At 39.9% G+C, this 18,928-nt stretch overlaps 1 protein-coding gene and 1 long non-coding RNA gene across 2 annotated transcripts in view; one reads left to right on the forward strand and one right to left on the reverse strand.

Moving 5' to 3' along the window:
* Positions 1 to 2,727: 2,727 nt before the first annotated feature.
* On the reverse strand, positions 2,728 to 16,170 carry LOC110351100 (uncharacterized). The gene is made up of 3 exons (XR_002398148.2): positions 15,433 to 16,170; positions 12,176 to 14,447; positions 2,728 to 4,823 (listed from the first exon to the last, which is right to left on the reverse strand). It is a non-coding gene; the product is annotated as an uncharacterized LOC110351100 (long non-coding RNA).
* A 7-nt stretch (positions 16,171 to 16,177) lies between these two features.
* The window catches only part of Kcnj3 (potassium inwardly rectifying channel subfamily J member 3), a 149,234-nt gene continuing 146,483 nt past the window's right edge, over positions 16,178 to 18,928 (forward strand). Inside the window, exon 1 of the mRNA XM_004835933.3 lies at positions 16,178 to 17,350. Within this exon, the coding sequence (XP_004835990.1) occupies positions 16,649 to 17,350 (702 nt within the window). The 5' untranslated portion in view covers positions 16,178 to 16,648. The remainder of the gene's footprint in view (positions 17,351 to 18,928) is intronic.

The following is an 18,928-nucleotide window of genomic DNA, read 5'->3' on the forward strand; positions in this document are numbered from 1 at the left end:
ATGCACCATTAAAAGAATAAAAAAACAAAAATAAAATAAAATAGTTCTCTTTTTTATATTTAATTCTTCAATACACTTGTATTTATTGTGTGTAAAATTTTGCATACGGGTTTAAGCTCATGCCCTCTCCCACTCAAATGTCAATTTACCTGTCTCAGATTAAGTGTCCTTCTTAACAGTTCTCCCCATCTCCCATTTCATTTGTTTCAGCCTCACTAGAAATTGTTGTGACTTGAGCATAGCACAGTGATGGTGAACCTTTTTGAACTTTCAATGATGCAAACAGCCCACTGTGGCACAGTGCCATAGGGTCACCACAATTGGCATAGACTGCTATCACCCTAACAACATAGGCACTCTGCCTCCTACCTTCAGGGTTGATGCAGGTGAGTATCTATCATTCTTGTTTTTGTGACTGTGTGTGTTGGAGAGATCTTCCACAATTAATATTCTTGGGGAATATCAATGTCTAGTCAATGACAAACGGGTGACTAAAGGTCAGTTAGTTTGCCTTTTGTCCTCAGATGAATGTTGTGATTATTATTTGCTTTCCTAGCTAAAAAAAAAAAGTTGCCTTTCTCTGTGGACTTGTCAGTCAATACAGATACTCCCCAGTTTCTGACAGTTCTTTTTAAACTTTTTGATTTTATCATGGTGTGGAAAGTAATACATTCAATGGAAACTGTACTTCAAGCTTCAAATTTTGATCTTTTCCTGAATGAATTATGTCTGCTGAAACACTCTTGATGTGAGTCAATGGCAATGAGCTAACTCTACCAGTGAGCCATGTGATCCTGAGAGTAAACAACTGATACTCTTCATTGTACTGTGTTGCTGAACTATGGTGATTGGTAGGTTAGCTGCATTAAATGTAATTTTGGCATACAATATTTTCAATCTATGATCTTTTCATCTGAACACAACTCCATCGTAAGTTGAGGAGGGTCTGCAACACATTTTCTCACCTCCTCTGATTTCCTGCCTTCCTCCTCCATTCCCATGTCCTTCAATGTTGTTGTCTGGGATTAGGTTATCAGAAAGGATTGTCCCTTAAACCTTTGCCACTGTACTCATTTTCTATGGTTCCAAAACTGAGACATTACTCAACAGTTTGAATAAAAATAATTTTTATTAAGAACCAATTCTTTTCTCATTGGTTAGTAATTCATTTGTGGTATAATAGGCATTAGGTAGGTTTCTGGGTATATAATCTGTTCAGTTGATGCCTCTTAGGCTTATTTATTAGTTATGTAAAAAATTTTAATATCGAACTTGAGGAAAATCAGCAAGTCTTGTATGCCAAGACTTTTCTGTGTCTGACATTCTTTCCTCCCAGATTTCCAGAAGAACACTTGTCACATGAAATTCTTTAGGGAAGAAGGGACAGGGAAGTCAAGAGAGTGACCTTCCTAGGGTTTAGTGATCCTTCAGATGCTGTAAGGCTACCTAATAAATCCCTTAGATGATCATACCTATATTTCATATTGAACCTCTTCCTCTTGAGAACCCTAACTAGCACAGTGGAGGTAGAGGCTGATGGCCTGGTCCAGCACCAACTGCAGGGCACCAACAGGGGAATTCTAATGATACTCAAAAAAGAATGCCCAAAACATCTTCAAGATGGAAAATCTTTTATCCAAGAGACTAATTCTCTTCTGCTTCATGTTTTTGGTTTTTCTTTTTTTTACTCATTTGTCACTTCATGAACATGAGACAGTAAGATGTAGGCTCTGGTGGATGCCAGGAGCACAAGACTTTGGTGCTGCTGAGGTGGATAGAGGTGACTCAGAAAGAAGTAACCCTTAAAGAGCATGTGTTAGTTGTATCTGGGAACACACCTAGGAGACTGTTTTCTCTGCCTAAAGTTCCAGTTCTGGTGACTAAGACTATATTATATATGTGGCTACCTCCCTCGGAGAACAAATTTAGTCCTATGGCCACTGGTTCAGGGAACAAGCCAGCTTTCTGCCACTTCATGAACACAGAGCACCCCGTTTCTGTTACTCCATCTGTCATGCATGTGGGGGCATAACCTTTATCAAACCAAGCTTATGGCCTATTATGAGTGCAAAGAGGACTACCCTTCTAAGCAATGCTATCCTCAGTGATTCTATAATAGCTTCCCATCTTTATTCATTCTACAATGTAAGACCAGCTTTCCACAGTAAAGAAAATAGAAATGTCCACATATTAAATTTCCTATTAGGCAACTGGGCTGGAAGGGGACTTATTACATGTGAATTCTACAGGACCATGGCCCTCTATATGAGAACAATAAGGAATGTCTAAATTATTCTAGAAAGTGCAATATAAAACCATATAAATTAATAGAATGGTGAATGTAATAAATTATTTTCTTGGAAATTCAAAGACTAAAGATTATACAACCTCATTCTATATGGCTAAATTCTTTTTTGTAGCCACTTGATATCAAAAGTATTTCAATTAATGCAAGTTTCGTCACACATCACATTTGGGGGAATATTCTGGTGACAACTCATTATTGTAAATGTATAAGTTGGATTCTGGTCAAATGGCATACCTTTCTTTCTTTTCCTGCTCTACTTCCCCAGGAAAGCAAAAGTACCACACAGAGAGGAAACCACTGCTTCTAGCTCTGTCAGTTCTCTGGGGTCCTGCAGGAGGAGCTAAGTTTAGAGCCATCTCTCCTGTGCACTGTGTGGTTTACCTGTGCTACTCCTCTACTCTCGTCGTGGACATTAAAGCATCAGAGTACCCCAAATTTTCAGAAACCAAGATTTTTTCAAAACAACTTTCTGCCTTAAGTCTAATGCTTTCCCCACAGAGGTCCAAAACATGCTGGTTTTAGTAAACATTTTATAAATAAACATATTAATGAAGTAACCATTTATCTTTTCAATTAGAATCCCTCTAGCCCTTTCCTACATTTACACAGCTCTAAGATTCATGCAGTGTCCTATACTATTAGTTCTGGGATGAAAGTCATTTTGTGTGATGAGCAACATACAGCAGAATCACTCATCCCTCAGTGGCTAAGGCTGTGCTACTCGCTGGTATGCTTTTTTCCTTCTTTTTGAAAGCATGACTTAGGTCTTTCTTTCATGAAACTTTAAGTCCCTCAAGCAATGCATGTTTGTCAAGTCTGTGTCATCATTTATCCAAATGTGAGAGAAACCCAGAGGTGGACAGTGTTTGTGATGAAGCTGGTATTTTTCCTGCACACCATTCCTTTTCTACTAAATTACAGATAGTGACAGAAAATGGACTTTGCCCTTCAGAGCCCTCAAGCATCCTCAGCTTTCCCTTCAAAATCACCATTGAAAAGTTGGTGTGTGTGTGTGTGTGTTTCTGTGTGTGTGTGTGTTTCTGTGTGTGTATTCATTTTTTCACCCTCAGAAGCTTTCTTTTTATGAAAGAGTTGCAAGAATTTTATTTTTCCAAACTTCTAATAACAATTCTAGAAAGTGCCTAAGATCAGTAGTTATTTAGCATTGGTAGCTGTTATTTGAACTTTGGTATTTGTGCAGTCAGTCCTAACTGCTTCCAAATACTTAGTGAATTATAGACAGTTTTGGAGAACATACTTTGAAGAGAAGCCCCTTCAATCACATAACAATTGATTTGTAATACCAACATTAATGTACTAATTTATTTCATGTAAGTGTCCTTGCTTTTGAAAATGAAATTTTCTTGCTACATTGTATAAAGCTGTTCCTCAGGATATGCGTGTGTGTGTGTGTGTGTGTGTGTGTGTGTGACACTTATTTGCTTTTAGGGGATTTAGCTCAGTGGCACCGTGCCTGCCTGGCAAGAGCAAGGTCCTGAGTTCAATTCCTGGTACTGGAAACAAAAACAAACATACAATTATTTGCTTTTATTTGCGGTATACACTGAAGTTAAGGCTTTTCATAGTGTTTGAATGGTATGTAGAATTGAAGTATCAGTGACACTTTTTACAGTGTAGTTATTTTACCTTTAAGTTGCACCAATTTAAAAGTGCAATATTAGGTGAATTTAGTTTCTTAAGTCATGGTTTGAAATACTCTGTGAGAGCTGCTAGATTGTTATTTGCACATTTTTTGAGGGGTGGGTACCAGGGATTGAACTCCTTGGACCTTGTGCTTGCAAGGCGGGCACAGTGCCACTGAGCTAAATCCCCTACCATGGATGGTTATTTTAATATTCTGGTCCACCCTTATCTCTGAATTTCAAAGTGTTATTTTTCCAGGTAAGTCATTTTATAATCTACACAGAACATAGTGAATGGTGAAAAGCTGATTTGGTATGGCCATTGGTCTCTGACCTGGTGAGGAAAATATTTTTTTAAGTACTTAACAACAACTACCACCACCATAACAAAACTAAATCAATACTATAAAGCAATGCTTATCCTGGAATGTCATTGCCTCTCATAGAACTATTCCAACTTTAATTTGGACTTTATGACCTTATGCAATCCAAGGCCTTTCAAAATATCTTTGTATTTATTTATTTTTAGAGATTGTTTTGTCTTGTGTCTTTTTGTCTTTAAGCTCTTGTACCAGCAAGTAGTATCTTAGCTTTGCCTTCTGAGAAGGTGTATGTGAAATCTAGCATTTATTGCCTTAACAAACAATCATGAAAGTGATTATTATGAATATTGAGATCTGTCATAGGTAGGAGTCCCCTCCCAGAGTGACTGGCCTCCTGTCCTAGTGCTGACACCTTGCCGAACTCTGCCTCTCTTCCTCTTGTACTTCTCATGCAAGAGTATGGAGCAGTTCTTGAAGTACAGTCTTGAGATGATTCCATCCACTTCCAGATGCCCCACAGTCAGACAGGTTCACTTCCTAAGGAATATCCTGATAAATAAATATTCCAACATTTCAGTACAGAAAAACTTGAGAAAAGTTTTGTTTTGCTTCATATAGTAGATTTTCTGTTGTTGAGATTAGGTAAGAATTACCTTTCCACTGGGCTGCTAAGAAGCTATTTTTTTTTCTTATATTAACCCAAGCCTTTCCTACTGTGTGAAGCAGGACAGTGCTTTTCTCCTCTTATCAATGGGCAAAGATATCATGAATAAGAGCCAGTGTGAGGTAACTTCAGATGTAGCCAACATTAAGGGAATAACAGGAAAATGGTAGGGTGTTGGGAATAAAATCAAGCACATTTTTATTTTTGCTGAATCTAGAAGGTAGTCTAAAATTTATAAATTTTCATTGTTGTGAAGGAGGGAGAAAACATTATTGATCTTTTAAATTTAATTATGGTTTTAATTTTACTATGTTTTTGGCTATGAAATCATCTGTAGGCTTATTAGCAAAATAGAGGCTTTCCATATGTATTATATTTCCAAATAAAGGTAAAATTTGAATTTATTTTTCATTTAACTTGAAAATATTTTCTGGCAGATTTGTTTCTTCCAGATCTTAAACTCTCTGCTTTATGTAGATTATCTTATTCAATCCTTCCATCAAACTCCATCGTTGTGACTTGTGTCTCATCTTAACAATAAGAAAACCCAGGTATGAAGAAGTTATTAACTCACCTAAGATCACAAAATGTAAAGTCACAAAATGTAAAGGCACAGAATGTAAAGTATTGATTTATATCAAGCAGTAAGAGGGTTTTTTAAAAATCATGACCCTAAAAGTGATACTGACTTAGGTAACTGAATTTTGCTTTGAGCATTAAATATTTCAGTATGATTAACAGATTGGAATCTTATGGCACATAAAAATCTTTTAATTATACTTCAGTAGTCTTTAATATTTAAAATATATGATGAAATTGTAATTAACTTATAAATTGGTGCTGATTGATTTGATAAAATATCTTCACAATACATGCTTTTATCTCATTGACCATTGGAACAACTCTTATTCTTCATTGTGTGGAATTAGGATGGGAGACAAAAAGAAATCCAAGACAAGAAGATAGTCATTTAGTCATTCTGTGTATGTTTTACTCAGACTTTATCATTATATGATTTAGATTTGTTCTGTCTTTTCAGATTTTTAGTAATTACAGTCTCCTTTAAATATATGGTCCCCAAATTCTAGAAGAAATATCATGAAACAATGAACAAATAAAGAAGAACGATAAATGGCACTTTCCTTTCAGTGAGAAATCTACTTGATAGCAGAAGTTAAGAGTTGCATATTAATTATTAATATTTTGCATTAAATTGCTTAGATATATTTTTCTTTCAGGAGAATTACAGTAGTATTGCTCTATTGGCCACTGTTAACATAGCTAATTAATTGATACAGTTTAAAGGAATTCTGATTGCCAATTCTATATTATCCTTCATCTGCGTTACCTCTAACAAATGCTATACAATCTTTCACAGCCCTAGAGTTGGAATTTTCATCCATTCCTGTTGCCAAGAAGCATAAATAATCACTATGTGACATTCTGACACAAGAGTTTATTTAGCGATGTTTGCATCCTGACATTGACAGAATATGTGAGGGGATTTCAACAGCAGCAATTCCAGTCTCACAGAATGCAGAGAGGAATATTTTCTTGACTGGGAGCTTCAGTGGAGATTTGACTTCCCTCTCCCATCATTTAATTGTTATATACCTATTTTGATTTTACTAAAGCAACAAACTGGCAGGCAGGACTTTCTACATATGTTCAAAGTTAATTCACTACTTTGTAACTTCACAACATGCTTTTATTCCTTTTTTGATGTTTCAGCTTGATGTAAAAACAGAAATAATACAGTAATATAAATGTAGACCAGCAGACATCTTCTTCATATTATATATATAACAGGGTTAGAGAACCCAGTCACTCTCTTTGGCAGGGAAATTTACTTATTTATTTAATATTTATTTATCTATTTATTTATTTATTTACTGAGACAGGTTCTTGCTATGTAGTTCAAGCTGGCCTTGAACTCACTATATAATCCAGGGTCTCTAACTCTCCATGATCCTCCTGCCTCAGCTTCCCCTGTGATTGGATTACAGACGTGTGCCACTACACCTGGATAGAAATTTACTTATTTTAAAATTCTACCAATCATCTCAGCTCCATGTAGAGAACAGAATTTGCATTTAGTATAAAAAAGTATGAAAAGGAAAAAGAATAGCTACCTAGGTAATCATTCCATTTAATTATGAGTTCAATATCCAAATATTTCTGGAGCCAGAACATGAACTATGGGATCATAATAAATAGGTAAAGTTCTCTATGTGTGAATTGTGAACAATTTTTACTTTCAGATCAGTTTTGAACATTAACAACTATTCAACTTGAAACTTGGATTGCCTAAGAGCCCGCTTTTAAGTTGAAAGAGGGGCCATATAACAAAGAAATGGAAAGTTTAATACCCTCCCATTCAACTCCTAAACAATCCCCACTGTCTTCTGTGATTCCCTGAAGATTATCTTTAGACTACGGGGTAATCACGAAAGTGAGCAAGTTTACACTGCCAATTTGGGGGATGAATTTGAAAGAGATATCTGTTCCCCAAATGAAAAAATAAATGAAAATTATTATGAAGTTTCGCTGGGGGAGGGGGCTAGAAGTAATTTTACACCTAAGTGTGGAAAAAAATACGTCCTAGTTTTCTAGTAATCTTTTTATTTCTGTAATTCTTCTTTACCCTTTCATCTCTAAATAATTGTACTGTATAAAGCAAATGACCAGCTGAGTTGGTTGCTCAGCTTGGCTCTATTATTGTGGCCACACAGGGATGTACTCTCCCATGAGTTCATAAGTAGTCATTATGGTGATAACTTGAATTTTTGTGTTCCTTTCCTCCCTTCTTCTCTAACTTTCTCCCTCCCACGCTTTCTTCCAATTCAAGAAAGTATGACATGGTGCAAAGGATTGTAAAGACAAAACTTTTGCATACACAAAAATTAGAAACATTATTCATGACAAAAATGTAAAACATTTATGGGCTTTACAATTCAGTGGCCGCAGATTTCCCCATTCATATTCATTATTTATGTCTGTCTTAGTTACTTTTCTTGTTGCTGAGACAAAATACCCGACACCTAAAGTTAGGGGAAGAAAGGTTTATTTAGCTCATAGTTTGTAGAGGTTTCAGTCCATAGTCAAGGCAGGGTGACATGGCAGAGTGGCATTGCAGAGGAGGAACTGTTCAAGGAAGACAGAAGGCAGCCAAAGTAACGAAGTAGTGAGGAAGCAGCAGCAGCAACAACCACAACAGCAGCCCTCTTTCTGTCCCTTGTAATCTATCCAGGCTACCAGCCCTTAGGGCAGTTAGGGCAGATAGCACTCACACCCAGTGTGAGGAACCCTTAATCCCAGTATTGCACCATGAATCAATCCCAGCATCACATGCTTTAGGGCCAGCCACCTCTGAAATGCCCCACCTATGACTACATGAGGTTTTGTGGGGACATCTAGACACAGGCCATAACAATGACTGTGGGTGGTAAGATTGCTGTAAATTGTGGCTGATGTGAAATGTGTCTTGCTTTGCTCAGAAGCTTTTCCACTGACAGGAAGATACTTCTGTAACCAAAAGTTTAGAGGCACACTGCTAGACTCTGGTGATTTATGAGAAATCAGGGGACAGGATTTACTACTCCCAACTATCTCTCTTTGGCACTAGGGCTAACAGGAACAGGAAGGAAGATGGATGGGACTTCTCTGTGTGACATATCCCTGGGAAGCTCCTCTAATAGGAGTGCTGTTCCTGTAGATCAATTTTTCTCAACCCCAGCTGTGCTGTTAGAATTTCTACAAGAGCTTTTTAAAAACGTGAGGGCCAGGGATTTAGCTCAGTGGTTCTGCCACCTGCCGCACAAATGCAAGTTCCCAAATTCAATCCCCAGTACCAAAAAAAAATGTGGATGCCTGTGCCTTACCTTCAGAGAGTCTGATATAAGTGATCTGGTGTTGAGAATAAAAGTGGAAACATAAACATGGAAAGTTTATTTCAGAAAATTCCATTCAAGATTCTCCTTTCTTTTCTAACCGGTGTTAATTGCCATGAAATATTTAAATGCTATTCCCTGTACCTTTCCTGCTTTACTGGCTTTTCCTTTGTTCTCTACACTGTTTTAATGTCCCTTGCTTCACTCCCTCTCTCCTTGTTCTTCATGCAGCTTCCTTACTGGGTGCTGGTAAAGAAACTCAAATAGATACATTGTTGCTTTCCATCTAACTACAGTCCAATCTAAGACCAACAGGACTACAGACACCACACCCACCTCACCACTCCCTGCCAACAGGATAAAATTGAAAATGTAATCATACATCCATCATCAGTTTGCAAGATCATTGAAGCATTTTTATTTCTGGATATTTGTAACAGAACTTCCAAAGAATAACTGATAAATTCTTCCTTTCCACTCTCTCTCCCTGGTAGCCACATGTGACTCAATCCCCCTTCAAGAATTTTTTTAGCTGAAAGAAGTGCAGCTGAAAAAATTTACTGACAAATTTCAGCTTCAGCACTTCTCCAGATCTGATTTTGTATTCAGCTCTAGACATGTTCTTCCAAGGACAGCACCCAGTGAGTGACTGCTCAGTGTGCTATTAGGACCAGGGTATTTCTGCCCAGTGTGGCCGGTTTCTGCTCTTGAGCCTCCTCCCCCAGTAGGTTGGCCAAGACTTTGTCTGATTTGCACTGTAGTTTGAATTTCTCTATATTCAACACTGCTTTTTCTACCTTTTCTTTTATGGGTGTATTAGTCCATTTTTTTATTACTATTACTAAATACTTGAGGTTAGGTAACTTTATAAAAAAAGATGTTTATTTAATTCACTTTCTGCAGATTCCAGGGCATGCATCTAGTTAGTGATCGCCTTCTTGCCAGAGTCTCGTGGTGGTAAAGACCATTTCATGGTGAGAAACAGGAACGTATACAGATATGCCTATGTCCTCTTGTCTCTCTTTCTCTTCTTATTTAGCCATCAATATTAAATAATAAGGGCTCTACCCTGATGACTTTATATTACCTTATCTCCTCCGAAAGGTCCATCCTTTAAACTCCTATAGGAAAATTGATTTTTACCCACTTAACACTTCACAATAAGGATTAAGTTTCAACACATGAACCCTTGTGGGACACATTCAAACCATATTTAAATCATAGCTCGAGGGTGTCAGGTCTACATCACAGTCAGAGATTCTCTCTGCTTGGATACTACCTCTCATAGATGTTTCCTTCGAAGACAACTTTTGCTCCACCTTGCCCTCAGTATCTCTTTCCTAGATAAGCTAAATGGATACAATCTGTCTTAATGCTGTAAAATACATGTTTTAAAAATTATAAAAGTTACAGTACTGTTTTTCAATCTCTTCTGCATATACCAACACAAAAAAATCAGAGTGAAAATTTTATCACCTGCTACTATTTGTATTTTTCTCCCAGTATTTTGCTACATTTGTAAGGTTCTTTAATAAAGCCTGGAATCAGTTACTATCTTTTCCTAATTGTGTAGGAATCTTACCTCTTGAAGCTTGTCATTAAAAATGGATTTTCAGAGTACTAAAATCAAGTTTTAACTGAGGTAATTTGATGCTAAACAATGTAGGTGATTCCAGTAGGATAGGTTTTTAACAGTCCCATTAGAGCAGTATTTCCCAAAGGTACTAACAAGAACACTTCTGATTGACAATAAATAATCTTTCTGTAAGTACTCACCATTCTGTATTAAATATTGTTGCGATTATTTCTGTTAATATATTTTGCTATCATGATGTCTTTCTCATTTCTGACCTGAGCAATCATTGGTGTAACAAGAGGTACATGGTGTGAGCACAGTAAGTGTCTATTTCATTGAAGTCAGTGACATGATCATGCCTATACTGACATCTGAGACTTCACTGTGTTCTCAGAAGTAGAACCGCCACTGATGTGGGTAAGGCCAGAACACTATTACCATTTTCTTGACACTTTGGCAACCAATTTTCGGTCTGATAAAACAGACTATTTCTTTTCAAACAGATATTGAGTTCCAGAAGACTCTTTAAAAGTCCTTATTCTTTCTTAAACCAGAGTACTCTAAGTTACAGCTTTGCAGTAAAGAGAGGTGTAAGTCTGGAAAACCTTCCCAAATAAATGATCTCCAAGTGACAATGGCTTATTGGCTTTCTCTGAATCCTCAGGCAGAGGCCAAGGTTTGGAGCCAAGATTAAAGACTTCATGAGTCATCTGCCATGATATGGCAATGCCTGTGCTCTGAAGTCTGCACAATCAAATCTCAAACTGATTTCTCCTTTTCATTTTTAAATTCTTTTTTTGGCAAGAGAGAAAATAACTTCAGTATTCCTTTTTAGGAGGGAAATAAGAAAAGGAACACCATTCTATTTCCCAAAGTTGCCTATAGAATTTCAAAGAGTGACCTCTTCCCAGATATAGCAAGACTTATGGTGGCAATAGGAACCTGTCACCTTTTGAAGCATGAAAGCTTTAGATCTCTAACCCTGTCCATATCTTCACTGTACTTATGGAACATGATAGGATTAGGAATAAATGTCCTAAATATAATACAAAAATAATTTTCCTCCGGGAATAATTAACATTCCTGACCATGCAGACTGTCACGTGGTACGTCATGATGGCAGTAAGTGAATGACAAGAGAAGACTCCAGGTATATGGAGATGTTCAGAGCCTTGCTTTTGTCACAGCTGGCCGATTAAGCCATTTTTAGAATTTAGATTTCTCAGGGACAGAGGTTTTTTTCCTTTTATATTAGATGTACTCTGTTCCTCACACTGTTCAGTTACATAATAGGAAAAGTGCTTGTATAAAGTCATGCTTTTTTAGTATAAAACACAAAATGATATTCTTTACTTTTGAAGTTATAGGTATTCATGATACTATTAATTTTGAACATATCATATAAGACATTGTCAGAAGCACTTTCCAGCCAGAATAAATACACAGCTTGCTCTGATGTTTTTGTTGTTAAATATAGCTTTGGTACCTCTTCCTCCGTAAACCGTATTTTAGTTTGCTTATAATTTACCACCCTCTCTTTAAATGGGTGACTCCAAATGACTGTGTATTTTGCAGTTATATTTTCCAGATTTTTTTCTGGCTTTGTGGCCAAGCCTGAAATCTTGGCCTCTCCCTTCTTTGACCCATTCTGCTTTCAGTGTTTCACCTCAGTCATCAGACAGCACCTGATTAGATGACCTTCTGTCATCTGTTCCCCACACACTCTGCCTGACCTGTGCACCACAGGGTTGGCTGCCCTCCAGAAACTCACCCTGTAGGCATTTGTCCTCACTGGGAAAGATGACTCTGGCTCATCTGTAAACATTGTCCAGGAGTTGGACTCAGTATCACAAAGAGGTCAAAACTTCAGTCACATTTAACGTGTGACATGATGGCATCCTGAAAAATACTTAGCTTATCAGTCAGTACTGTGTCTATAAAAGAATAGAGCTGGAAAATGAGCAAATGTTTTTTGGAATCCCCATTCCATTGTCTTCTATTTATGTAAAACAAGTTTTAACCTTAAAGTTCCAAGCATGGTGCCTGTCACATCAAAGTAGGCATTTAATGAATATTAGTTCTCTCTCAAAATCTATTAAGTATTTACAATGTGGAATGCTAGAATGGATCGCTGGGGTACTAAATGGTGTCAGAATATGAACAGGTGGATGCTCAGGCTGCTTTATCTTTCACAGGGGGAATATTAGTGAATTCTAAGCTGAAATACAAGTTAGAATGTAAAGCACCCCACATTAAAAACTTATGGAAATGAGAGTCTAGAGAAAGGATAGATTACTTTTAGTGGGAGGATAAGAGAAAGCTTAATGGAAAAAGTGACAGTTGAAATGAAATATAAAGATTTTTTTTTCCATTTGCTTTCATACTAACAAATGTAATTTGGCATTCCTAAGGGTATTCTAAGTGATGATAAATAAGGTGAACGAATAAAGTTAATACAGTATAAGTTTGGGGAATTGCTAATGGTCAAAGTTGGCTAGAGTAGAGCACACATTAAAGGAAGGTAGAAAATAATACAGAATACTATGTTAGGCCACAGTTTGGAGGGCTTTAAATATCAATAGCAATTAGAAACTTGACATACAGGGGAGGGAAGCCCTAGCTTTGAGTAAGGAATCCTTGACTCCTAACCCCTGACAAGACTTGTTGGTATACACAGACTCTAAAGATTTACTTATTGTCTTGGGTTCAAATTTCATTTTCCACGTATCATTTTGTGACATTGAAAAATTATTTGCTCTTCTGAGCCTCAATTGTAAAATGAAAATATTAGATTGCACCATATATTTTAAAGTATACAATTATTTGTTCATAAATTTGTTGATTGGGAAATGGCAAAGAGTTTTCATGGAAATGCTTTTTTAAAAGGTAATATTTAAAATCTTGAGAATGGAAGTAGCCAAAGAAATCTAATGCTAGACTCATTATTTGATTCTAAAGCAATAGATAAAGTAATATTTTTAGGACAGTTTGAAAAGAAAGACTTAATGAAGACAAGAAAATCACTTTGAGTTTGGTCTTAAAATGAAATGCTATAGGGACTTAAAATTGATTAGTTTTTTTTTTATAAGAGAAAGGAGGAATCATTTGAGAGATAGTGCACCAAATTAAACCAGAATTGTGACTTGACTGAATATCAAATCTAAAATTAAGAAGCACAGAAGTATTACATTTTTAGGTTTACATATTTTATGTTAAGTCATATAAGTGAAATGATTTAATGATTTAATTCTGGTTTACTGGGAGAGAGCTGCAATGCATGTGGAGTTTCTTGTGACATAGATTGGCACATGTTACTAATCCAGCAGTTTGGGTTGTATGAGACAGGTACTTTTCTGAGTATTGAGGACAAAATGGAGAACAAGAAAGACAGACTTCTTGTTCTTGTAGAGGTTTCATTTTAAGATTAGCTATGCTGAAGAAGAAAGATAACAAACAAATGAAGAAAACAGCAGCTAGACAAAGATGTGTTAGGGAGTATCTGGGATGCTAGGGAAGGCTTCCTGGAGGAGGATGCACTTAGGTTGAGAGTTGAATGTTTGCAGGAGCCAGAAACATGGAGTGGTAGGGAAATAGCATTATAGGTAGAGAAAATAGAGTACAGAGATGCTGGGCTTGGTTTATGCCTTGTTGTGTTCTAAAAACTGAAACAAGTCAGCTAGCAAGAGCACAGTGAACCAGGAGTGGACTTAGTCAGGGATGAGATGAAAATATGTTAGTTCACAGCAGGGCACTAACTCCCAATCTCATTCATAATCTCTTCATGATTTTGTTGAATCTTTACAGTCCCATACATGATCTCACTCATAGAAGAAATAATAAAACCATATTCTTTCCATCAACACTGGAAAAATGTAAAACTTCCATTTTTTAAGAGAAGAAAATTGGGGCTCGAAGATATTCAGCTAATTGGTCAAGGTCACACAGCTTGTAAATGACACTGATGGGACCCACATCAGGTCTTATGATTTCAGGACTGGAACAGTTTTACTTCCCGCGGTGTCGTGTTCCCTTCTTATGTAATCCTGAAAGAACAACAGAGAGTTACTGACCTCTTATCAGAGAGCCTGCAGGAGAAGCTTCTATAACTGGTGATAAATGTTTTCACCAAATAACAGTGAAAGAGTCCTCTACTTATAGCTGATGAGCTGGCATGCTCTTGCCTGCTGTAGGTTTAGGAGTAGAGGGGTACAGGGAAATACCTTGGGGCAGAGAACTGGTAGAGTGATTATATATTTATTTTCCCTTGCATAGGATTATTGTAGCAGACCTTTGCTTTCAGATGATTTGATGACTTTCCAACAAAAGCAGTTCTTCGTATCGGGACTGGATGGAATATGCTATAAGATACTATGGCATTTTAAGACAAATACGAAATGAAACGTGGAAAATAAACTGGCATTTACTCATTGGCACTCTATTAGCCACTTCTGCACTTTGCCCCTCCATTAAGTTAACTGCCAGGCTGGGGCCATTAAAATCCGGCCTTCTTCCTTCAATTACAGCCACACTTTAACTCTGCATATTCTAAGCCTTTTTAATAGAGCCATTTTCAGAAAGGATTGGGAGCTATCCTATTAGTGTTTCCCTTCCTTTCTGTTGTCATCCTCAGGCCCCTTTGCTTTTTGCAACTTTAAGTTTTGAATATGTCAATCTAGGAGAGAGTTGGGATTTCTGTTTATGATCCAGTCCCAAATCCCAGCACCCGCTTAAATGAGAGCCCTGGTTATAGAGATATATTGTACTTCTCTTCTTTCACAGCAGCATTTGCTGCTTGTTGGGGGCTTTCTGACTGGTGCAGGGGGGGCGAGGAAGGAGAGTTGGCTGGCGTTTGGGAGCAGATTTAGAGCCGCTCCTCATTGGAGGGGCTCGCTTTTCTTGAGCTGCCAGACACTGCAGGCTCAACTGAGGCGCGGAGGTGCAATTCAGGCTGGTAGAGCAGCGGGGGAAGGCAGGGACAGGCGGGGCTAGCGCGGCTCTGCAGCTGATCACACGCACCAGCACACTCACCTCGTTCCTGCCGCCCCTGCTTGCGCCTCGCGTCCTCCACCCGGGCTGCCAAAGCGTAGACGGCGACTGGGGGCCCTAGGAAGGAAGAGGCAAAGGTTTCCACCGTGAGGGGTAGGGAAAGCTGGAGCGGCGCTAGTGTTTAACCTGAAATCTGACCCGCAGCCCAAGGCTCCAACCTCGTCCAGAAGCACCGCTGTAGCCAGGAAGCGGGTCACAGCGCCAAAGAACCCCGGAGTCCTGCACCCCTTTGCTCGGCACGCCAAGATCTACTGGCGAGGACAGTGTGGTGCCCTCGGAGAGCTGTGGAGCTTAAGGGACCTGCACTGGCGCCCGACGTGGTACACCAGGAAAAGTAGGGGCGAAGAAAACAGCCGGGGACAGGGTGCGAGGCCGGGCAGCAGCTGCCTTCTGCTGCGCCTCTCCTGCCCTCGCCCGCGGGGCGAGCGTCCGGGCCTCGCGCACTAGCCTGAGCTGGGGGGTGGCTTGGGGGCCCTTGCGGGTCCTCCAGAGGGCCCTGGTGGCGACCGTGGAAACTCGGCCGCCCGGGCTCTCCTGGTGGACAGGTTTCTGGAGTCCAGAGCGGGGGCTTCTGAGCCCCGAGGACGTGGGTAGGGGGCGTCGCACCGCTGCCCAGCAGACATGCCTTTGGGCGGGATTTTGGCTAAAAGATAGGAGGCGGGAGCTCCGGGGGGAGTCGGGAGCCTTCCCGGGGGGAGGGAGATCTGGGAGCAGCGGGGAGGGGGGAGGGTCTGGTCCAAGCAGGTAGCATAGCTTTGGCAGCCTGGCGAGTTGGCAGGTGGAGTGAGACTTGTTTGTCAACTCACTGATTTTAAGCAGTCAGTGTTCTGGTGCTGCAGGCTAGCCAGCAGGGCAGTGGAAAGGTAAGAGGTGACCCGGGATGCCGGTGGTGGGGGAAGACCAGAGGGGCCTCGAAAAGCTTGGAGGCAAAATTGCACTTGGGTTCCTGTTCCTGGCGTCTCTCCTGCCCTGAGTGCCGGAGAATACAGCTGGGATCGAGATCCTCCGTCCCAGGGGAGGAGAAGCTTGTGCAGGGGTCAGAGACCACAGCCACCTGCCGGGTGCGCCCCCCACCCCAGGAGCGCCCGCTTGGCTCCCCCTTTCCTCCCCCGCCCCCACCTCCCCATTGGTGCTGGTTCACAGCGCTCGGCTCCTGCGCCTTCGCTTCGCTTTTGAATCTGGCTCGCCCCTCCGTATTATGTCTGCACTCCGCAGGAAATTTGGGGACGATTACCAGGTAGTGACCACCTCCTCCAGCGGCTCGGGCTTGCAGCCCCAGGGGCCAGGCCAGGGCCCGCAGCAGCAGCTCGTACCCAAGAAGAAGCGGCAACGGTTCGTGGACAAGAACGGCCGGTGCAATGTACAGCACGGCAACCTGGGCAGCGAGACGAGCCGCTACCTCTCGGACCTCTTCACCACGCTGGTGGACCTCAAGTGGCGCTGGAATCTCTTCATCTTCATCCTCACCTACACTGTGGCCTGGCTCTTCATGGCGTCCATGTGGTGGGTGATCGCTTACACTCGGGGCGACCTGAACAAAGCCCACGTCGGCAACTACACGCCCTGCGTGGCCAATGTCTACAACTTCCCCTCCGCCTTCCTCTTCTTCATTGAGACCGAGGCCACCATCGGCTATGGCTACCGATACATCACCGACAAGTGCCCCGAGGGCATCATCCTCTTCCTCTTCCAGTCTATCCTGGGCTCCATCGTGGACGCCTTCCTCATAGGCTGCATGTTCATCAAGATGTCCCAGCCCAAGAAGCGCGCCGAGACCCTCATGTTTAGCGAGCACGCGGTGATCTCCATGAGGGACGGAAAACTCACGCTCATGTTCCGGGTGGGCAACCTGCGCAACAGCCACATGGTCTCTGCGCAGATCCGCTGCAAGCTGCTCAAAGTAAGTACAACCTCCCCTTCCTCAGCAGGCGGGCGCCCTCGCCCCGGAGGTTAACTCGCTCAGAGCCGAGCTACCCTCTTCCCCGTTTACCTGTCGCCACAGGTAGACACTCGGGGGTCGGGAGAAGCGCTGGATGTTTGGGCAAAGAGCAAGAACTGACTAGTTCCATTCTTTTCTCACTCGCTTTTTTCCTACTCTTATTTATAGGCAGTGTTTCTAATGCACTTGTATCCCTTTCTGGACTAGTAACTCTTAAGGAGTCACGGTGTGCGCTCCTGGAGCCTTTACGGAAACGTTCTTCCTGCCTTAGCTGCTTAGAGCACTTTTGATTTGCTGTCCACACACACTACTCCTTTAAAACGGCAGTGCTAAAACTAAATCGAACAGGTTTTATTTTGAAGAAATAGGTGGTGAACTTGCCTCAACTTTTGCTTTAGGCTTGCCTTTCTGCTTTTTTCCCCTAATAATATTAGCAGTTCAGTTCTTCATCTGGACCCAGTAAGTTTAACTCTACCTGCCTTGATCTTCTTAACTCAGATCCAGGAAGCAGAAAACAAAGTGGAAGAAAGCACACCTGGTTCTCTTAAATTTTTATTTTTACTAAATATTTTCCTAGAGAAGTATTCTGTGAAAGCTTGAGTGCTTTGCCTGCAGAGCCTCTTGTTAATTTTATTCTTAATTGCTTGTTTCTATGAAGCCTTTGTCAATTACAGATTTCACTTGAAGCTTTTCAGCATCCATTAAAGAAGATTGCTTCCTACCATCAGTGGTGTAAATGCTAAAACAAATGACACATGGAGTGGTTATTAAAGCAAGGTTCTTCTAGTCGTAGGAGGGCACCACCACAAACAATAAAGGTGACCCTTAGCCTCTCATGCAATCGGAGTCTAGGGAGGAAGAATTAAGGGATTAAAAAATAATTCTTTCTCCAGATATCATTTTTTTTCATTGAGGGATTTGCCTTAGTATTTTTTTCTTTATAAATTGAAAGTGATGACCTCAAATAGTTCATAAATTGAAAATTATCTGACATTGTATAGAGAACCATAGCCAGATTCAGAACTTAGTAGTAGTAAAATGACACTCTGATAGTTATTTAAATTGAGGTTTCTGCCTTGGAAATGTCAGTTTTCATTGGCTGCATATATACTGGCTTACACAACCTCAAGTTATGTGGTAGTTGAAAGTGACTCGATTTGCTTTAAAACATTTTTATTTTGTGTCATTTTCATTTTTCACTTACAAGAACTTATTTTAATTACTCTTTGTGAAGTTACTCAGTAGTGTTTGAATTAAAGAAGTTCACTTGGCCTGTCACTTCACATCATATGCATATTTACTATACTGCTGACAGCAAGTAAGCTAAATTTTATATATCAGACTATAAAATTATGACCCTGATTCTGATGTACCTTTTAATAGATATAACCATGAATAAATAATTTGAGTGGATTATTTTATTTTATAGCTAATGAATTGCATACAATTTTTCATATTTATCTTAGCATCTTATTTTATTAACTAATGTGTAAATTAACCAGTTCATTGGGTAAAATCTAAGCAGTTGTGTTGTAGACA

The sequence above is a fragment of the Heterocephalus glaber genome, unplaced genomic scaffold (assembly GCF_053883595.1).
Source record: "Heterocephalus glaber isolate CG9 unplaced genomic scaffold, H.glaber_assembly_v1.0 deba00000347, whole genome shotgun sequence".
In the NCBI taxonomy this organism is placed as follows: domain Eukaryota; kingdom Metazoa; phylum Chordata; class Mammalia; order Rodentia; family Bathyergidae; genus Heterocephalus; species Heterocephalus glaber.